The 16,499-nt window shown below is 42.5% G+C and overlaps 2 protein-coding genes across 9 annotated transcripts in view; both read right to left on the bottom strand.

Annotated features, from left to right (window-relative positions):
* Window positions 1–1,568: 1,568 nt before the first annotated feature.
* Window positions 1,569–12,794, bottom strand: GET4 (guided entry of tail-anchored proteins factor 4). The gene is made up of 9 exons (XM_065645131.1): window positions 12,531–12,794; window positions 9,542–9,620; window positions 9,038–9,119; window positions 7,975–8,124; window positions 6,190–6,328; window positions 4,125–4,265; window positions 3,965–4,040; window positions 3,705–3,777; window positions 1,569–2,941 (listed from the first exon to the last, which is right to left on the bottom strand). Exons 1-9 carry the CDS (start codon window positions 12,686–12,688, stop codon window positions 2,853–2,855), a joined length of 987 nt encoding a protein of 328 aa, XP_065501203.1. The 5' UTR covers window positions 12,689–12,794; the 3' UTR covers window positions 1,569–2,852.
* An 850-nt stretch (window positions 12,795–13,644) lies between these two features.
* The window catches only part of SUN1 (Sad1 and UNC84 domain containing 1), a 35,788-nt gene continuing 32,933 nt past the window's right edge, over window positions 13,645–16,499 (bottom strand). For all 8 annotated transcript variants that reach the window (XM_065645274.1, XM_065645280.1, XM_065645279.1 and 5 more), the window contains 2 exons: window positions 15,764–15,856; window positions 13,645–15,329 (listed from right to left, as the gene is read on the bottom strand). In XM_065645274.1, the coding sequence (XP_065501346.1) occupies window positions 15,216–15,329; window positions 15,764–15,856 (207 nt within the window). In that variant the 3' untranslated portion in view covers window positions 13,645–15,215. The remainder of the gene's footprint in view (window positions 15,330–15,763; window positions 15,857–16,499) is intronic.

Below are 16,499 nucleotides of genomic sequence, written 5' to 3' on the forward strand. Positions count from 1 at the left end.
CCACATTAGTGGCTGCACTTTTTTTTTTTTTCAATAATTCTCTTAATTTTTTTATTTTATATTATTTTTCCTGCAAAAAAAAACCCCAAACCTGCTTGAAGTGACGTTTCAGCGCTGTGTTGAACACTGTAATTCCTGCAGTCGGGGCGGGCTGGGACCTGCACACCATGTGCTGGATTTTTACCCAAAAAATGAAATTTCTGGCTTCTACTGAAGTAGCAGCTCCAGACACGGACCTGTCCGACACATTTCTTACGTTGGTGTGTGTAAATGATCGCATCTCATCGGCTGTACGCATTCATTCTGTCACTGGTAAGACAACTGTGGTACTAAATGTCATTCAAACCAATAAATTATTACGTCAGAGCTGTGGTTTTTTCGTGCTGTGTGTGGGGGGGGGTGTGGGTGAGATGGGGTTAAAAACTAACAAATAAAACCAAGTAGGTGGTGGGGCTGGCAGAGCCCTGGGGGTCTGGACACCCCCAAAACCATCTGCCCCGCTTGGGGCCACTCAGCGCAGGTGGGAGGGAGGAGCTGTGCACGAACACACGTGTGAATATACCAGGTAAATATATTTCATGTGAACTACACATATATTTATGTATGTTATATAACACACTCTATATTATTGGTGTTTATTATGTAGTGTATGTATTTAATACTCATATTTTACGTTGAGGTATGCACACACACAAGAGAGATGTATTTCCCGGGAATATAAATTCTATCAAAGTGGTGTTGGGTATGCAGAGACACAACTATAAAATATGCTCAGTAGCTATAGCATAATATATAATACACTTCTATGTGTGTATATTAGCTGAATATACTTTATATGAACACATGGATGTATATATGTAGCTGTCATTACCAGCAGACATAAACATTTAAAAATATATTAAGTTAAATGTATTCCATACACTTCTGTGTATGTGTAGACATTTATAATGGCAAATTTATAAATTAATTATATGATGTGCATGCTTTCTGTGTACATATAAATTATCTTTATATTGTACATTTAAGATATAGTGCATATAAACATACATATCCACATACATATGTATATGCTTAACTAGAGGTAGATATTTAATTTATACTGGAAGTATTTATAAATATATATTTTACACACATACTGGCACTCACTTGAAAACCCAGGTGTGTCAGAGGCAGGCTGGGTGAGTTGTGTTTATAGCTATAGAGTGTTTGTGTGCATCTATCATTAAGAATAATATTATAAAATAAGTGTCATACAATTTAATTATAATTACATACACAAAAGGCTGCAGCCAAAGGCAATGAAACATCCTGGCTCTTACCTGCTGCCGGCATCCCAGATCATTTATTATTAGCAAATGTCTCCAGCATCAGCAGGGCAGGGGGCTCTTCCCAGAACTTTCTGCAAATCAAAGCAGCCCACATCTGCTCCAGATGTGACAAGTCCTGACTAAAACTGAGCTGTTACTGCGCAGAGGTAACACTGCAGCGCTGAGGCCCAGATGATCCATAGTTACATGCAGGGAAGGAAGAAAACACCACGGCAAGTAAGATTTCTGCTCATAAAACTCTTAGAAACCAGCGATATTACATATCCTGGTATAAAGTGTTTATTTGAGACTTCACAATTAACACAAAGTCTTCTGTTCAACGCCTTTTCTTTTTCATACAGTCAATAAATTTGTATTAATCCCTCCCTCCCCCATGCATGATTGCTGTTTATTAATCTAAGTATTTTTATTTTCATCGTGAAAAAATAAAGTGTTTCCCCACCGTTTCATCTCTTCGCTGTACCACTGACATCCACTGTGCTGCATTAAAGAGGAGGAGATGTAGAATGGCTATGCCTACCACTGAGGTCGAAGTTACTCCATTATTTATCGATTTCTTTTTTTACAGAAAGTGTTAAATGAATCAATCACCCAAGAAAAATAAATATATCATAAAGAACCAAAAGTTCTGCAGTATCCCTTTTCTTGACATACAGCTGCAATTCAAACACATACATTGCTCACGGCAAATAATTTCATTCACTATAATGCTGTTGCCTTTACGTACGGTTGTGAACTTATGCTGAGAAAAAGCATCTGTTCCAAAGGCGCAAAGCCAGGAGCCAAATTTTTACACCTAGGCAAGAGAGATCCAACATAGAAGTCAATTACCTCTGTTCCACTGATTGGCTTTTACTCAAGAGCAATCCAATCTTGTGCTTTTCAGGAAGTATCAGCTAAACACAGGCATGGGCTTGGCCAGGCCCAGCTTAAGGAGAGCAAAAGGCCATACAAAAGGCATGCGTGCTACTCACAGCAGTGGAAGTGAGTTCTTGGTATCAATGTCTCTCGGACGCGCATCTCAAATTATGCTGTTCGGCTCGTCTCGCAGTACTTTTGGCACCAGCCTCGAAAATAAATTATTCAATTGCTCACCCTGCCTTTCGAGATCTTCCTTGGAGGTGGCAGAGGCCAAGGAGGCTTTCTTGTAACAAAGATGGTATTGGGTAGGCCATGAAGTACAAGACCCATATTTATGTTTTATTGAATTACTGTGCAAAAAGGAATACTGCATCAGAAACCGTAGAAGACTATATTTCAATCAAAGTCACCATCCGCTGTATCGGAAACCTGCTAATAATTGCTCCAATTGGTTCGTTTGGCTACTTTTTGTTGGTTTCTTTTTTTTCTTTTTTTTTTACATAAATAATATAGACCAAACATTATAAACATTTCAGCAACCATTTTTAAAAGACCACAGGAGCCCTTTTAGGCGCCAAGAAAGAACTGCAGGATTCAAATTCCAAAACTGTCTTTGGAGTCATCGAATCATCAGATTTACGTGGCATCCAATGACAACAACATTCAGTCAAGCTCGATCGGACTGCTGTCTTCCTGACCATCTTCTGTGTCGTCATCTTCTCCAGTTCCCATCAGACTGTTTAAAAGATTTCCTAGAATAAAATACAGGACAGTCAAATTCGCTAGTTGTACCTTCTTATCTCAAAACCTTTTAACTATTCGACTACCATCCTTCTAGGGTGCAGATTTCAATAACAAAATAAAATAAGAGGATTTTGAAGTAAAAGAGTCTCAGCATGACATTAGTATTCTCAGGGTATCAGTGAATTGACATTTGCAGGTAGTGCTTCAAGTCAGTTCACAGAGAAGCTTAGTTCTTAAGCAAAACAATTCGATTTTACACAAGTAATCCAGTTCAATTTGCTGACATTTCATTCCAGAGCAAGGAAATGAGGGCTGAATTTCCTTTCACTTGTTGTACAAGAGCACTAATAATTTCAGAACTTCTACTTTGGGAACATTCACTTTATATCAGGACTGCTTAGAACTCTACTAAAGTCCCAGACTTGACTCAAAGAAAATCAGCCACTGAAATCTGAGGAAATTAAGCTTTAACACAAGGCAAGGTGTTTCTTTACCTTTGGGAGTTATATCATACTGTCAAAAATTAACCATAAGTGTCATTTACATGCTTCTCCCCTTCTCAAAGATGAAAAGTCTACTAGCTTCACCAAGTTAATTTCACAGGGAACCAATTCATCTTGTATTCTACAGCAGAGACAGTTTCTACAGGCTATAAAAAAGCTGATATATTCATTAGAACAAATTATCTGTTTCCAGCACATCCATTCTATACAAGCCACTGCTCTGAAAAGACTGGTGGTATCTATAAGAAATGGTCGGCATAAATCTTACCTAGTAATCCTCCGTAGGACGATGTCTGCTTGGGTGGAACACCAAAGAAAAGCTGTCCTATCCTATCTAGGTACTGAAACGACACAAGATGAGGAACAACGTCAGCTACTTCCTTTACAGGTGGAAATACTACGGGCAGCAGTCACCCCACACAAGCTACATCACTGACTCCTACCTACAAGTCACAAAACAGGAGACAATCAGCTATTATTCAACTAATTCTGTATGTTAAGTCCTGTTTACAACTAGGAGTAACTCACCTCATTATACATGGGATCTCTTTTCAGTGAAGGTTGATACTGTTCACACAATACTGTAAATACTGTTAGTTTTCCTCTAGAAAGGAAACAACAAGAAAATGTAATCTCAGTAACAACTGAAAAAGAAACCAAGGACAACATGAGAAAAACCAGACTGTACCCATCAACTGCCAGTAGCAGAAACCAGATGAAGTTTAGCAGCGGTTGAACAAAGGGCGGACCCTTTTCTATTGAAGGATGTTTCTGTGTGTATGTCGTAAAAACAACTGATGCGCTGGTCTTATTTTTTAAGCAGAGAAATCTGCAAAAGGAAACAGAACAGGGCAAGTTAAAAATAAAAGGCAGAGAAGTAGTTTTACATGCAGAAAGAAAAAAGGAAGCCAAAATCTCAGCATTCTGTACTCAATTTCTGCATAGAAGCCATCTCAGGCTTAAACTGATGGCAAAACCAAACTGGTAGAGATGTATGTATCTGCAATGATTTGGCTATCAACTGAGGAAGGGGAAAATATCACTATTAGGGTACATTGTGGAATAAGCAGGTTGGGAGGGAGAACTGACATTAAATATTAAAAGAATTAGTTTAATCAGGACCTAAGCAGATTGTATACAGGACAGTTACTAAAAGAGGGCATCAATTAAATCAAAATGTGGAAAGACTGGCCATCGCGTAATTCGAATTAAACACTATATCACATTTACTGGGCCAGAGTTTACTAGGCTGAGGTAAAAACTGAATTAAAGACCTCTCCTGGCCCTATCCACTCCTAAACACATCTCCTTTAAGTAGATACCTGCCAGTGTCCAACAACGCTGTTATTCTATCAGTGCTACCTCAAAACAACATGGCATCGGGACCACTAATAAGGTTGACACAGATGTCTAAGAGTCTCATAATAAAGCTACACTTCGAGCTCCCAAGCCATTTGTCACCAGGTAACAGATCGATTTCCCAAATCGATCAAATCTTTTTTCAGGTCCAGTTAATTTAACTGGCAATCTCTGCAAGTCCCACAGGCCTCACAAGGGACTTTATCTGGGACAAACGCTGTCAGCACTGGGAAGGCTGACTCCAGCAGTCTCAGGTTTGCTCACAGACTGGCCTCCAATTCCGCATCCTCACACACGCAAGGGCATTGGGCTCCTTTGCCTTCCCACTGAACAACTGCAGTTATTTTCATTGGGGTGTAAACTGCTATGTAAGAGGATTTAGTACAGTATTTGAGATATAGGCCAGTAAGGGATGCGGTAGCAGTGCTGTATAAATACTGAAAAAATAATCTCTTAACTGGTAACTTCTCCCCAGAATTTCTTCCCCTCCAGAACAAAGCCCCATAAAATTGTTTAAGAGTCCTGCATAGCCTGGATTTCCACAGAGGATTTTCTACCACTCAAAATCACTGCAATCTGTATCAACCAGCTACGGAAAGCAGGACAAATCTGACATGACAGCCCACTGCTGCCAAAGAGAGACAGACTTGCTCTCACCTCCTCCCTCTCCCCCAACACCTACTCCCTCCCGACTCCCTGCAGCACAGTCCTGTCCCCACCTCCTCCTCAGACTCCTCCATGAGCTCCTTTCCCCAACCGAAGAAAGCCATCAGCTGATTAAAGACAGCAAAATTGGCTTTGTCAACCTTAAGTGTGCATGAGCTCTGCAAAGGCACATAATAGCTTGCATCCCCACCTCCTACAAAATAAATGCCTGAAGTAACTGAAAGCCACCGGAACTCTGTCAAACCAAGAACCATCATGCTCCTGCTCACAGACCAGGGCGACCCAAGACAAATTGTCTCGTAGGACAACGAGACCGAGAGCAAGTACTACGCTAAAGGTAAATATAGAGACTACTTAGGTCCAGTCTTGATAAGAACATCAAGGTAAGCCCTAACTAGACATAAAGTGGTGTTAACAAAGCTGAGAATTGTGCTTTCAGGGTCAAACAGATTACATTAATTCTTCAGGCAATTAACATTGAAATATCAGGTTTTGACCTTAAAACATTATTTTTTTTTCCTCCTCCCCAATGACCAATTCAAAACATCAGTTTTGAGATGGTTTTCTCCTGTTGTTACCACACAAATTGAGTTTCAGAGCTCTGGCCAGTTTCACAGTTTCTTTTGAAAAGGATGCATGGCTAAACCTACAGTTATCACAATTATATTAGACTGGCTTCAAACACAGTGTCATCTCAACAAGATAGTTAAAAAAAAATTAACACCTACTGTAGTACTGCCTGTGCTACAAACATGTCCACCTCACTGCGATATCCCCTGGACGAGGAGTATTCTACTAGCATATTTGCACATCCTTCACCATCTGTGGAGTGCAAGAAGTGATACCGAGATTCACTATAGTTTTGCTCTATAAAAGGAAAAAGAAAATGGCTTTTAAGAAATCGGTTCATCAAACCTGAACATAAAAACAGATTGGTTAGGCTTGTACACTGCAGCTGGTAAAAGAACAAGAGCTGCACACATGGTATATAAACAAGACGACTGGCAAAAAGAGAGTGGGCTTTTTCCTTTGTAAATTACAGACAATTTATAAAGGGAGATAGTAAATATGTTATCCTAAATACATTCGAAAAACTGCCATTAAATACAGTTGATTCGATGCGACCACAAAACACAGCTGCCACTGGGACAAATAGCTTGAGCTGTGGTCGTATCGTTTGATCGAATTGCAATGCTGACACCTCATGTGCTACCAGCAGCGCTTAGGAGTGGAATCAATAAGTCCCATGTTAGACCATGTGCACCAAGAAGTCAACCAGCACCTTCAGCATCCTTTTTAATAAGTGCACAGAAAGAAGGCATTTCCTATTTTTAACTTAGCCCACTCTCGCTATCAAAATTGAAATTGCTTCCATATGCTGAATGGAACAGCAACTATACAGAAAAAAGGTGTAAGAAAATACAATGATTTGTTAGAACTTAACTTGAAGCAAAGGATCATGCACAATCACAGCGATGACAAATAAAACTGGAACGCTGGTAATTTTTGGAATTTAAAAGCTTTGTTTTAAAAATCAGAGTCTGACGACACCCTCAAAAACTATAGCCTAAGAAAATGTACGTGTTTTGCTGTTAAAAAGAACAGCAAGCTGTTGGCTACAAAATGGGGATTTTTACTTTCAGAATGCAACTGTTTCTGGTCCTAGTCGTATTTCAGCTTCTAACTTAAATGCTCTGAGGAAAATCCTCCCTTTCTGGCCAGCAGCAGCCAGCAGGCCCCACGAGACCAGCTATGGGATTGCGTTTGGTACACAGGCCATGAGCTGGAACACTGACCATTGCGTCAGGATTGTTACATGAAACCACTATCATCACTTTGCAGCTACTGAACAAGTTAAAATAAAAAAACAACCATCTCGCACCGTTATTAATTCATGAGAAACCACAAAAGTGGTGGCAGTTATCCAACTGTTCTCACTAAGCTTTGTATGTTTTGAGCATAAGACTTTAAAAATGACTATCATCCACAATTAAAATAATTATGTAGTGCATTTTTGGTTTATCTTGCATCCCATTACAGGTGATAAAGTCCCAAATAAATCAAAGGCAACAGCATTCATTCTGGAATAACCTGCTGGTCAATGTCTCAAAAAGTACCTAATTACAGATCCAAAGACTGGTTTGGATGCTCAGTGATGTACTTCAATCTTTGTCATGTTTATCCACGATATAAAACCAAAATAACAGAACAGCTTTTCTTCCCAACGACTTTCCTCCTAATGACTCAATCAAACTACCTCAATGTCTAAAGGGTCAACCTTCCATTTAGAGAGAGCTTCACAGCAGTTATGTTTTGCACTAATACAAAGTTACAGCCCCAGGTTTTTATTGTTAGTAACAATAAGCTGAAGTTATTTCAAAAGCCACATAATAGAAGAACTCAATCATTTCCATCTCAGCTTCCTTAAATTATTTCCAAAGTATATCTCTTACAATATCATATTTTCAACATCTTCAGGACAAAACACTGAAAAGCCAGTTGATTTTTCTTACCTTTCCACAGGGTAATTGCTAGTAACTGGTGTAGTTTCGGATGTCCAAGTTTTCCTGATCCCCCGCTAGACCACTTTAGTGCTCTGGATACGAAAGCCACTCTTTCAGGAGAATTTGGATCCATTAAACTAAACAATTTAGCCAAGTGTTCTAGAAGCAATAAGATTCACAAATATTTAGCATTAACAGAAATAGGATGAACTGCTGCTTCTAGCTCATCTATAAGATACAACATTTAAGTTACAGTGCTACTGTGGGCTCTAAGCTCCCTTAACGGCCTCCACAAGCCACCTTAAAAAAGTGACTGAACTGGAGCCACTTCTCGTACATCAAGTCAATTTTGCATCTATCAGCCTGTGATATTCACATGAAAATGTCAGCTGGTGACAGCTTCTCTGTCTCAGGGTCTGGGACAGGAGATCCCAGAGGACCACACTGTCCCAAGGAGGAGAAAAGGCTGCAGGGAGCTGTGAGGAACACAGGGCTGTCGTTCAGAAAAGGACCACCAAAAGTCATTGATGGGACACAAAATGTTAGAGCTGATCTCAGTAAACAAAGAACAGCTTCTGTTCCAGCCCTCTGTCCCTTCCCTCTCCATCCACAGGCTGAGAATAGGGGCGGTTCGCCCACATTGCAGCAATAGTCTGGCCAGGCAGCTCTTAAGAAAGTCTACATCAATTGCCTGCTTACCAGTCGAACGAGAAAAATTTCCTTGTGAACAGCTGAATCGCAAATAATGGTTCACACTACCACACTGCTAGGGTGGGAAACCACCATCCACCAAAGCCCTGGGGGAATTGGGAGACTGTGCAGACAGCACATTACTGCTGCATGGAAGAAAGGACAACACTACAAGACAGCAAAGTTTGTTCTGCCCACATGGTTATTGGGAATTCATTATTCTGTAATGAAGTTTTCCCCCAGTCCATTTCTGGGATGATGATAACCCGTAGCCACGTGGGAGGGCATACAAAAAGGATTTAGAGTTTCAAGACTGTTAACAGTCACTGTGAAGTGAAAGCAGATCTGAACACCATCACACCCAGTGCAAAGGTGACCTCACCTAAAAGCTCTTCTGCTACTTTTGCATCCGATTTCTCCAAAGACTCCAAAACCAGCATGGACAGATCGGCAGCGCTGTTTTGCTACAAAACAGACATATACTGGTAATGATGAACACATCAGTACATAAAAGAAAACATCGAACAGAATTTTGTCAGAAGCACAAATAATACTTTTATCAAAACCTACAGCTAAGGCACAGTACCAATTTTCAACCTTCCCTCACAAAAATATTATAGTAATTTGATGGCATCAAAAGAGAAGCCTCCAGGAAAGCAAACAAATGCAGTTACAATTATTGTTTGGATGCTCACGAATGCTTCTGCTCTATGTTCCAGTTTGGCACAATCCTTCTTTGTGGAGAAAGGCTCAACAAAGAGATAAAACAAAGGATTACAAAGCAACTACCTCAAACATTCACCATTGAGAATTCACCATCCACCCCTCAAAATATTGGAATAACAACCCCCCCCCCCAACCCACACACACAAACCCAATGACTTACCTGGTTATGACTGAAGAACAGCAAAGCCCCTGAATACATTAGTTCTCTTGCTTCTGCGTGTTTTCCTTGTGACATATACCTGAAAATGATACCAAAGCCTTGGTAAATTACCACTAAATAAGTTGTGTACACTTAAAGTTACTTACTTTTAACAGATTAAAGATCACTAAATTTAAAATAAAGGCAATAAGGGATTTATTTTTATATCAGGTTAGTTTCAATAATGATTTAACATTAACTGCAAGCTACTATTTGTTTTCTCCTCCAGACTTGATGTAATACAAGTGAAGAATGTAAGAATGAAAACTGAGAGTTCAGAACTGATTTGAGCTGAAACAAAGAAAAAGAAATAATCCCAGGAGTTCACCTGAGGAAAACATGCCAATGCACTTGAGCTTTAGAGCATTAGAGCTTTTACCAAAACCAAAGCCATCAGAGTGAGTTTTTGGAATACAGGCTGGACAACTCGCACACCCAGCACTACCCCAGTGACTCCAGCCTCCTCCTCACCCATGTCCCCTTCGACCAGTTTCAGTCTCTCTGACCACTGCTCTGACCACAGGGGACATTAGCCACACACCAGTCCTCTGCTGAACCCAAGCAGCTTGTCTCTGGTGGGCTCTAGTTTAAAAATTTAAAATTTAAATTTAAATTTAAAAATGAATATTCATGACATTGATCTAAATGGCAATTAGAACGAGAGAAATCCTGGAACAGATTATTCATATCAGAACAAGTACCTACAGAAACCAGTGTAACAGGGATGTTAAAGTTGAAAATTTGACTCAATCTGCAAATCATGAACAGAGGAGAGTTCAACCCAGCCGGCCCAAACAGTAACACCAGCCCTGGGACTCGCTGCTCGGGGTCAGGAAGGAAAAAAAGTTTTCCACCCACTTTGTGGATCACAGAGAGGGATAATCTTTCCTCCTCTGCGTCTTCCCCTCCTCCACCCCCAAATACAACTCAGTTTATGACTTCTGAAACTCCCAGTCAGGATTTCAAGTTTAACACGCAACTCATGACAGAACAGATGTTTTACAGGCTGGTGTTGTTTAAAACGAGTAAGCACTGGCTATCCCAACTACCATTCTGCAGCTGAGATCATCATCTCACTCTGTGTTAATGTGCCTCTGGAAAACTGTTGACATTTAACACACATTTTATAGAGGACAAACAAGACTATCCAGGACTCTTTTTTGGCCTCAGTGATTTTCCAAACAAGTTTCACAGTCTCATTACATCTTTTTGCCTATAAGGAAACTCTTTTCCTAGCTATGAAAATGTCACCTTTTTATTTAACTGAGCACCTTATTTCTCTCACATTTGAAATAGAAAAGGCAGGATCTTTGATTCCAAATTAATTCAGGAGGCTTAAGCAAAGTGAGTTAATACATTCAGAAGACTGGATGAGAAGTGAGTGACCTGCTGGGTCAAGTCATCTTCTGTCACTGTAGCCATCACATCACATAATCCTTACTATAAAACAGGCCACGGTTTGTCTTAAATTTAGATGTATTCTCAAGCGTGAGTCTTAAGGCCTGGATGGTGCCCTCGTTGATCCCATCAGAAGGCTCCAGCAGAACACAGCTGTTTAGTTTAATGGTGCTTGGCAGGGCAGGCTATGTCACGCACTGTGGCACCAGGACTATGCACCAAGGACTCTCTTCCCCACAAGCCCGGCTGCTCTTTTTCCAAAGCCTGTTCCCGTTCCAGCTCAGGGGAACCGTGAGGACAGCTGACACACGAGTGCCCAAGACACAGAAATAACTTTTCCCACTTGTGCTCCCCGAGCAGAACCACCAGTAAACAAAGCTGGGATCAGCTGAGGAAGCCCCTGGAAGAGGCACCTGACTCTGTGCCTCTGAAAGCGAGGGTCTACATTTTAAACTCTGATAAGAGAAAGGGCATCCACCGCAAGTTGCCATGGATGTGAAAAATGAATTTTAAAAAAAAGGTTAAAAAATTTGCAATAAGTTTTTAATGACATAACAGGCAGTAGTAATATTTCTGAATAAATGCCCAGGCCTGCCCTACTTAGTCATTGTCACGTACACATATATTACATCAAGAAATTCCTCTGTGCGGGTGATTCTTGCCGTTCTGAGATCTGCTCCTTCCTACAAGCGGCAGCAGCAGGTGAGTGACTACCACACAACAAAGCAGTCTTGTTTCTTGGCTGAGCAATTATCAAGCAAACTCTTAAAACCCTGAAACAATCTGCTTCAGGTTGACGTTTACAATAAGCTGGCAAAGCAGAAGTTGTTAAGAAGGTGTCTGCTTAAGGAGGTCACGGATGGCCCTGGGGACTGGGCTATGTGAAGGGTCCAGCCCTGAACCCCAGGGGATGCTCAGGGGGGGCAGACCGAGGCCATCCAGCCAGGCAAGGAGACCCTCCTCGGGATGTGAGGCCGCTAAAGGACGTTTGGGGACAAAATTCAGCTCTGTCCCTGCCTGCTGGGCAGTGTGATGCAACACAGGCCGGGCCGGTGCTCTCCGGGGAGGCGGGGCCGGGAGCCCCCGCCGCGCTCAGCTGCGGCCGGTGTCCCCTCCCTCAGCCGGGCCTGCGGGGTCGGGTCCGGCCGCCAGGCCCCGGCCGCGCCGCGCTCGGAATTCACCTTCCAACCGCGGCGAGCAGCAGCTCCCCGCGCCGCCCCCAAGCCCCTTTCCAGGGCCGCCGCGCCTCTTCAGCGGTGGCCGGGCCGGAGGGAGGGAAGGAGGCGGCTGGGCCGGGGCGACCCGCGGGCCGCCCGCTGCCCTCAGGCTGGGCCCAGGCCCAGCTCGGGCCGGCGCCGCTCACCCTCCGCGGCACGTACCCGCCCAACCCCGCCCCTCCACAGCCCAATGAGAGAGCAGGAAACCAAGATAGGCAGAAGGGATGACCAATGGCAAGCGGGCGTGGGAGCGACGGGCGGCAACCAGGGAGAGTGCGTGGGAAGGCTCTGGAAGGCCGCGCGGGGGAGGGGCAGGGCGGCAGGCCGGGCCGTACCTGAAGAAAAGCGTCCGGTACATCTGGTGCGCCTCGTAGTAATCGCCCTTCTCGACGCTGGCGCGCAGCTTGCCCTCCACGCGCTGCACGCCGCCGCGGTTCCTGCCGCCGCCGCCTTTCGCCGCTTCCTGCTCCGCCGCCATAATCGCCGCCGCCATCAGCGCGGAGCAGGGGGACGGGAGGGCGGGGCGGGCGCAGACGCACGCAGCGCCGGAGCGGCGTCGCGCTTCGCCGCCCGACTTCCGCCCGCTCGGACGGCGGCCTGCGAGGCTCAAGGGGCGCGGCTGCGCGTAGGCGGCGGCGTCACGGGGGCGGGGAGGGGTCCCCGGGGCTCGCAGGAGCCGGCAGGACGGCACCCAGCCTCGGCTTTTAACGAAAACAGCCCCGGACAAGGGGAGATAAACAGGCACGTGTTTGTAAACAAGCCCCGCCGAACGGGGAGGTGCCAGGTCCGCCACCCGGTTAAAAATAGAGTTAAAGAAACGCTGAAAGACTGATTCCTGCATCACCTAACCAGCCAGAAAGCCCAGGGAAAAAGTAGAATATTAAAAAAACCCAAACACACCCACAAAACAAACAAACAAACAAAACCACCCAACAACCCCCCCCCCAAAAAAAAAAAAACAAACCCAAACCACAAGAACACACCACCACCCCCCCAAAAACCAAACCAGAAAGGTTTAATGGATTTCAGACACTATGGCTCAGGGACATGGGCAGAGCTGAGGAAACAGGATCTAAAACCAAACAAAAAGCCAAACTCCCCAACATTTCAAACCTGTGTTGCACACAGCTGGAAATCATCAAGCACCTACCAGCTGCTGTTTTTCTTCAAAAAAGTGTGTTCCAAGCAGAAACACTGAGGGAGAAGAGAGCCCAGGTATCCAACTATCAAACCCCCAGCTCCTCAAGTTTGGGGGCCCTTCCCCTGGGAACAGCATCACTGACACCGCGGTGCCCCCCAGCCCCTCTTCTGGGGGAACCAGATCGGGGGGGGAAAGGAAACAGCCCTTAGGGAAACCCACTGTGGCAACGGGCATTTCTTTTTAATGCTACAGTCTCTGATATCTAATATTTAAGCAGGTGATAAAAAAAATATACAGAAAAGCAGCTTTATTTCTCATTTCAAATATTACATGCACTTTCAAAAATTAAAACTCTTTTATTTAAACATCTCAATAGCATCTTGTCAGTTTGGAGGCAGCAAAGAATAACAGACATTTTGAAAAGCATTTACAAAAATACATTGCACAAAGTCCTATCTTGCTTTTTTAAAAATAAGTTAGTGTTATTCAAAATATCCCACCCTGCCTACCTAATTTCATTTTACACAGGATAACTCTAATTTTAAATATGTAACCTATAATATGAAAACACCTGTACACATATAATCTAGCTCCTCTGCGTAGGCCATAGGTTCTGTCTCTAGCTCAAGTGAAAAAAAAAGTTTTTCACGTGGAGACTTGTTTTTCAAACATTCGAGGACTGTTGTGCAACATACATAACTCTCTTCAGAAAACCCGTCAGCAGTTCCATGTGTTAACGGTTCATGGGTTAATATAAAAGGCGTTATAACAGCAAGATAAATATTCCGCATACAAGTATATCTGTAAAAGTACTTCTGAAAAAGTAGTTTCGTCTCTCATCTCATTCTACATGGAAATGTCACTTCTGAGAACAAGACATGGCTCACCATACTACACCCAACTACATTTTCTGGGGATGATCTAAAGAACCCCTGAGTACTTCAGTGCAGAAATCCCTCTTGTAAATGTGGAGTACTGAGGTTTTACTTCAGGCTTGTTTCCCTACACGCAACATTTCCCGAGTGTTACAATGAACCAGCCTAAGGAATTCTTGTCTCGGAGATTTTTGACAAATTAATTGTTGTATACTAATGTTTACTAAGCAATTTAGCAGGCTTATCAGCTCAGATCCAGTCAAGTCAGTACATCAAGGCCGATTTGGAATTAACACTAAAGAACAAACTGGCCACGTTGCTATGGTAAAAACCCTTAAAATAACTTCAGTTATTTAAAGTTATCCCTGACTTTTAGAGCAATTCATGGCCACAAATTACAGTAAAGCATTCTCAGTCGCTGGTGTTTAAACTAGTTTTGGTTGTGTTCTTTCCCTGACAGTAATATTTATCATATTCAACATGTATCAAAGCCCTTCTGGATCCACCAAAAAGGCCAAAACCAAGGGTCAACTGAAGGACGCCTTTAGCCACAGTCCGTATTTAAAATGTACCACAGGCTTCGGCCTATGGTGCCAAGCTAATAGAAGTATGCAGTCAAGTCCTGGATTTTAAGAAAAACAGATTTCTAGATGCAGAAAGTGTGGTTTATTCATTTAAAAAAACCCTTATACATTCATTTGTAATAAAGTATGTGTCATGTGTTTGCCAACTGGGCTTTATGAACCAGAGTAGTTTGCATGCAATATTTCAGCATGGACAGAAAAATATAAAGCTAATGGCAATTACAAGCTGAGCATTACAGCAAATAAATTTTTTTAAACAGTTCTGCTGACAGTCTTCTGCCTTTATCAGAGGATCAATAGTTCTGTAGTATATATCTTGTATCCTTGTCCTTTGAAGATTCCAGTGTTGTAGGCTTTCCGGTATATACAAATTGATAACGAAATGTACAACAAAAACAACCCAAGCTGTAGTGTAGGAGATTATTCGGCAGGTTTCCCGTGCACTCTGAACCGATAAAGGCATGTATATTCTACATGTCCCCAGTTAGAGAAAATTCTCAGTTCCACTACTTGGAATGCGTTTTCACTGTTCTCCTGGAGAAGGAAAAAGCAAACACACAAGCCAGAGTTAGGTTTCTAGTATGAACTGGTGCAACTGAACTGGTAGTTGCAAGAAACTAGAACAGCCAGCTTTTATTAATATGTCACAATTTGGGAACTTTCTGCCCCTTTGCACAGAACCTTCCTTGCCTTACAACTGGTTATTTGTGAAGGGAGTCAGAAGCAGCATGAAGCAGATTCTTCACGTTTAGCATCTTCACACTATTTGTGTCCAGATGGCACAAACCTTTCCTTCCCTCTAATCTGTTTAGACCCCAGGTTTCAAGGCAGACGGGTAGATAGTTTCTACCTCAGTTTCTGCAGTAGCCAGAGAAAGGGGCCTTTTTCCTTCACTGGTTGCTGCACACAACCATGGAAAATACGAGTCCCTTTCTCCTGACACTTTTAATTTTATCGTCCAGACTTACCATCACTGGAAACGTCTGCAGCGGTTCTCCTGCTTCATCATAGACATACTGTCCCAGAAGTTTTCCTTCTTCTTGATATTCGTCATCTAGTCCCTGTAACAACAGGATAAAGATTTTTGCTTCTGTCAAGTCTCAAATCAAAGCAAAGCCAGAAGCAAGTGTACATAACTATCAACAGACAGCATTCAGATGTCTGTCAAACCAAGATCAGAATGCTTCCTGTGCAACTTAACGCTAGTTCAGGCATGGCTCTGTATTTGAGTTGCCTGCACTGCAAATAGTTGTGCTATGTTTATACATATTCATGGTCAAACCCCTTAATTTCCATAGCAAAACCACTATATCACACTGTACAATATAAACTGCTCAGGACAAACAAGAATGAGAAAACAGCAAGGTTCTAAACAAGACTGAAGTCAAGATTCAGATGCTTGCAGATGACTGCTTAAGCATTTAAAAGAATTAGACAAGTAGTTTTTAGATGCCACAACTACAATCTGATGGAGCCTGTGGTCTTCTGTTCCGCAATCATGCCTACACAACTGTGGTGTGAGTTAAAAATCAATTTTAAAAAAATATTTAAGGCACATCATCAATAAGGTAAAGAGCTAAAATTGGGGGAGAAGGAGTGGAGGAAAGCGAAACAGTGTATGAAAGAACTACATGAAATTAAAACCCATCATCTCCCCTCCAAAATGTCTACTACTTTATAAAGCAAGAGAAAAACTCCCCCAAA

Source organism: Caloenas nicobarica, chromosome 14, assembly GCF_036013445.1.
Source record: "Caloenas nicobarica isolate bCalNic1 chromosome 14, bCalNic1.hap1, whole genome shotgun sequence".
In the NCBI taxonomy this organism is placed as follows: domain Eukaryota; kingdom Metazoa; phylum Chordata; class Aves; order Columbiformes; family Columbidae; genus Caloenas; species Caloenas nicobarica.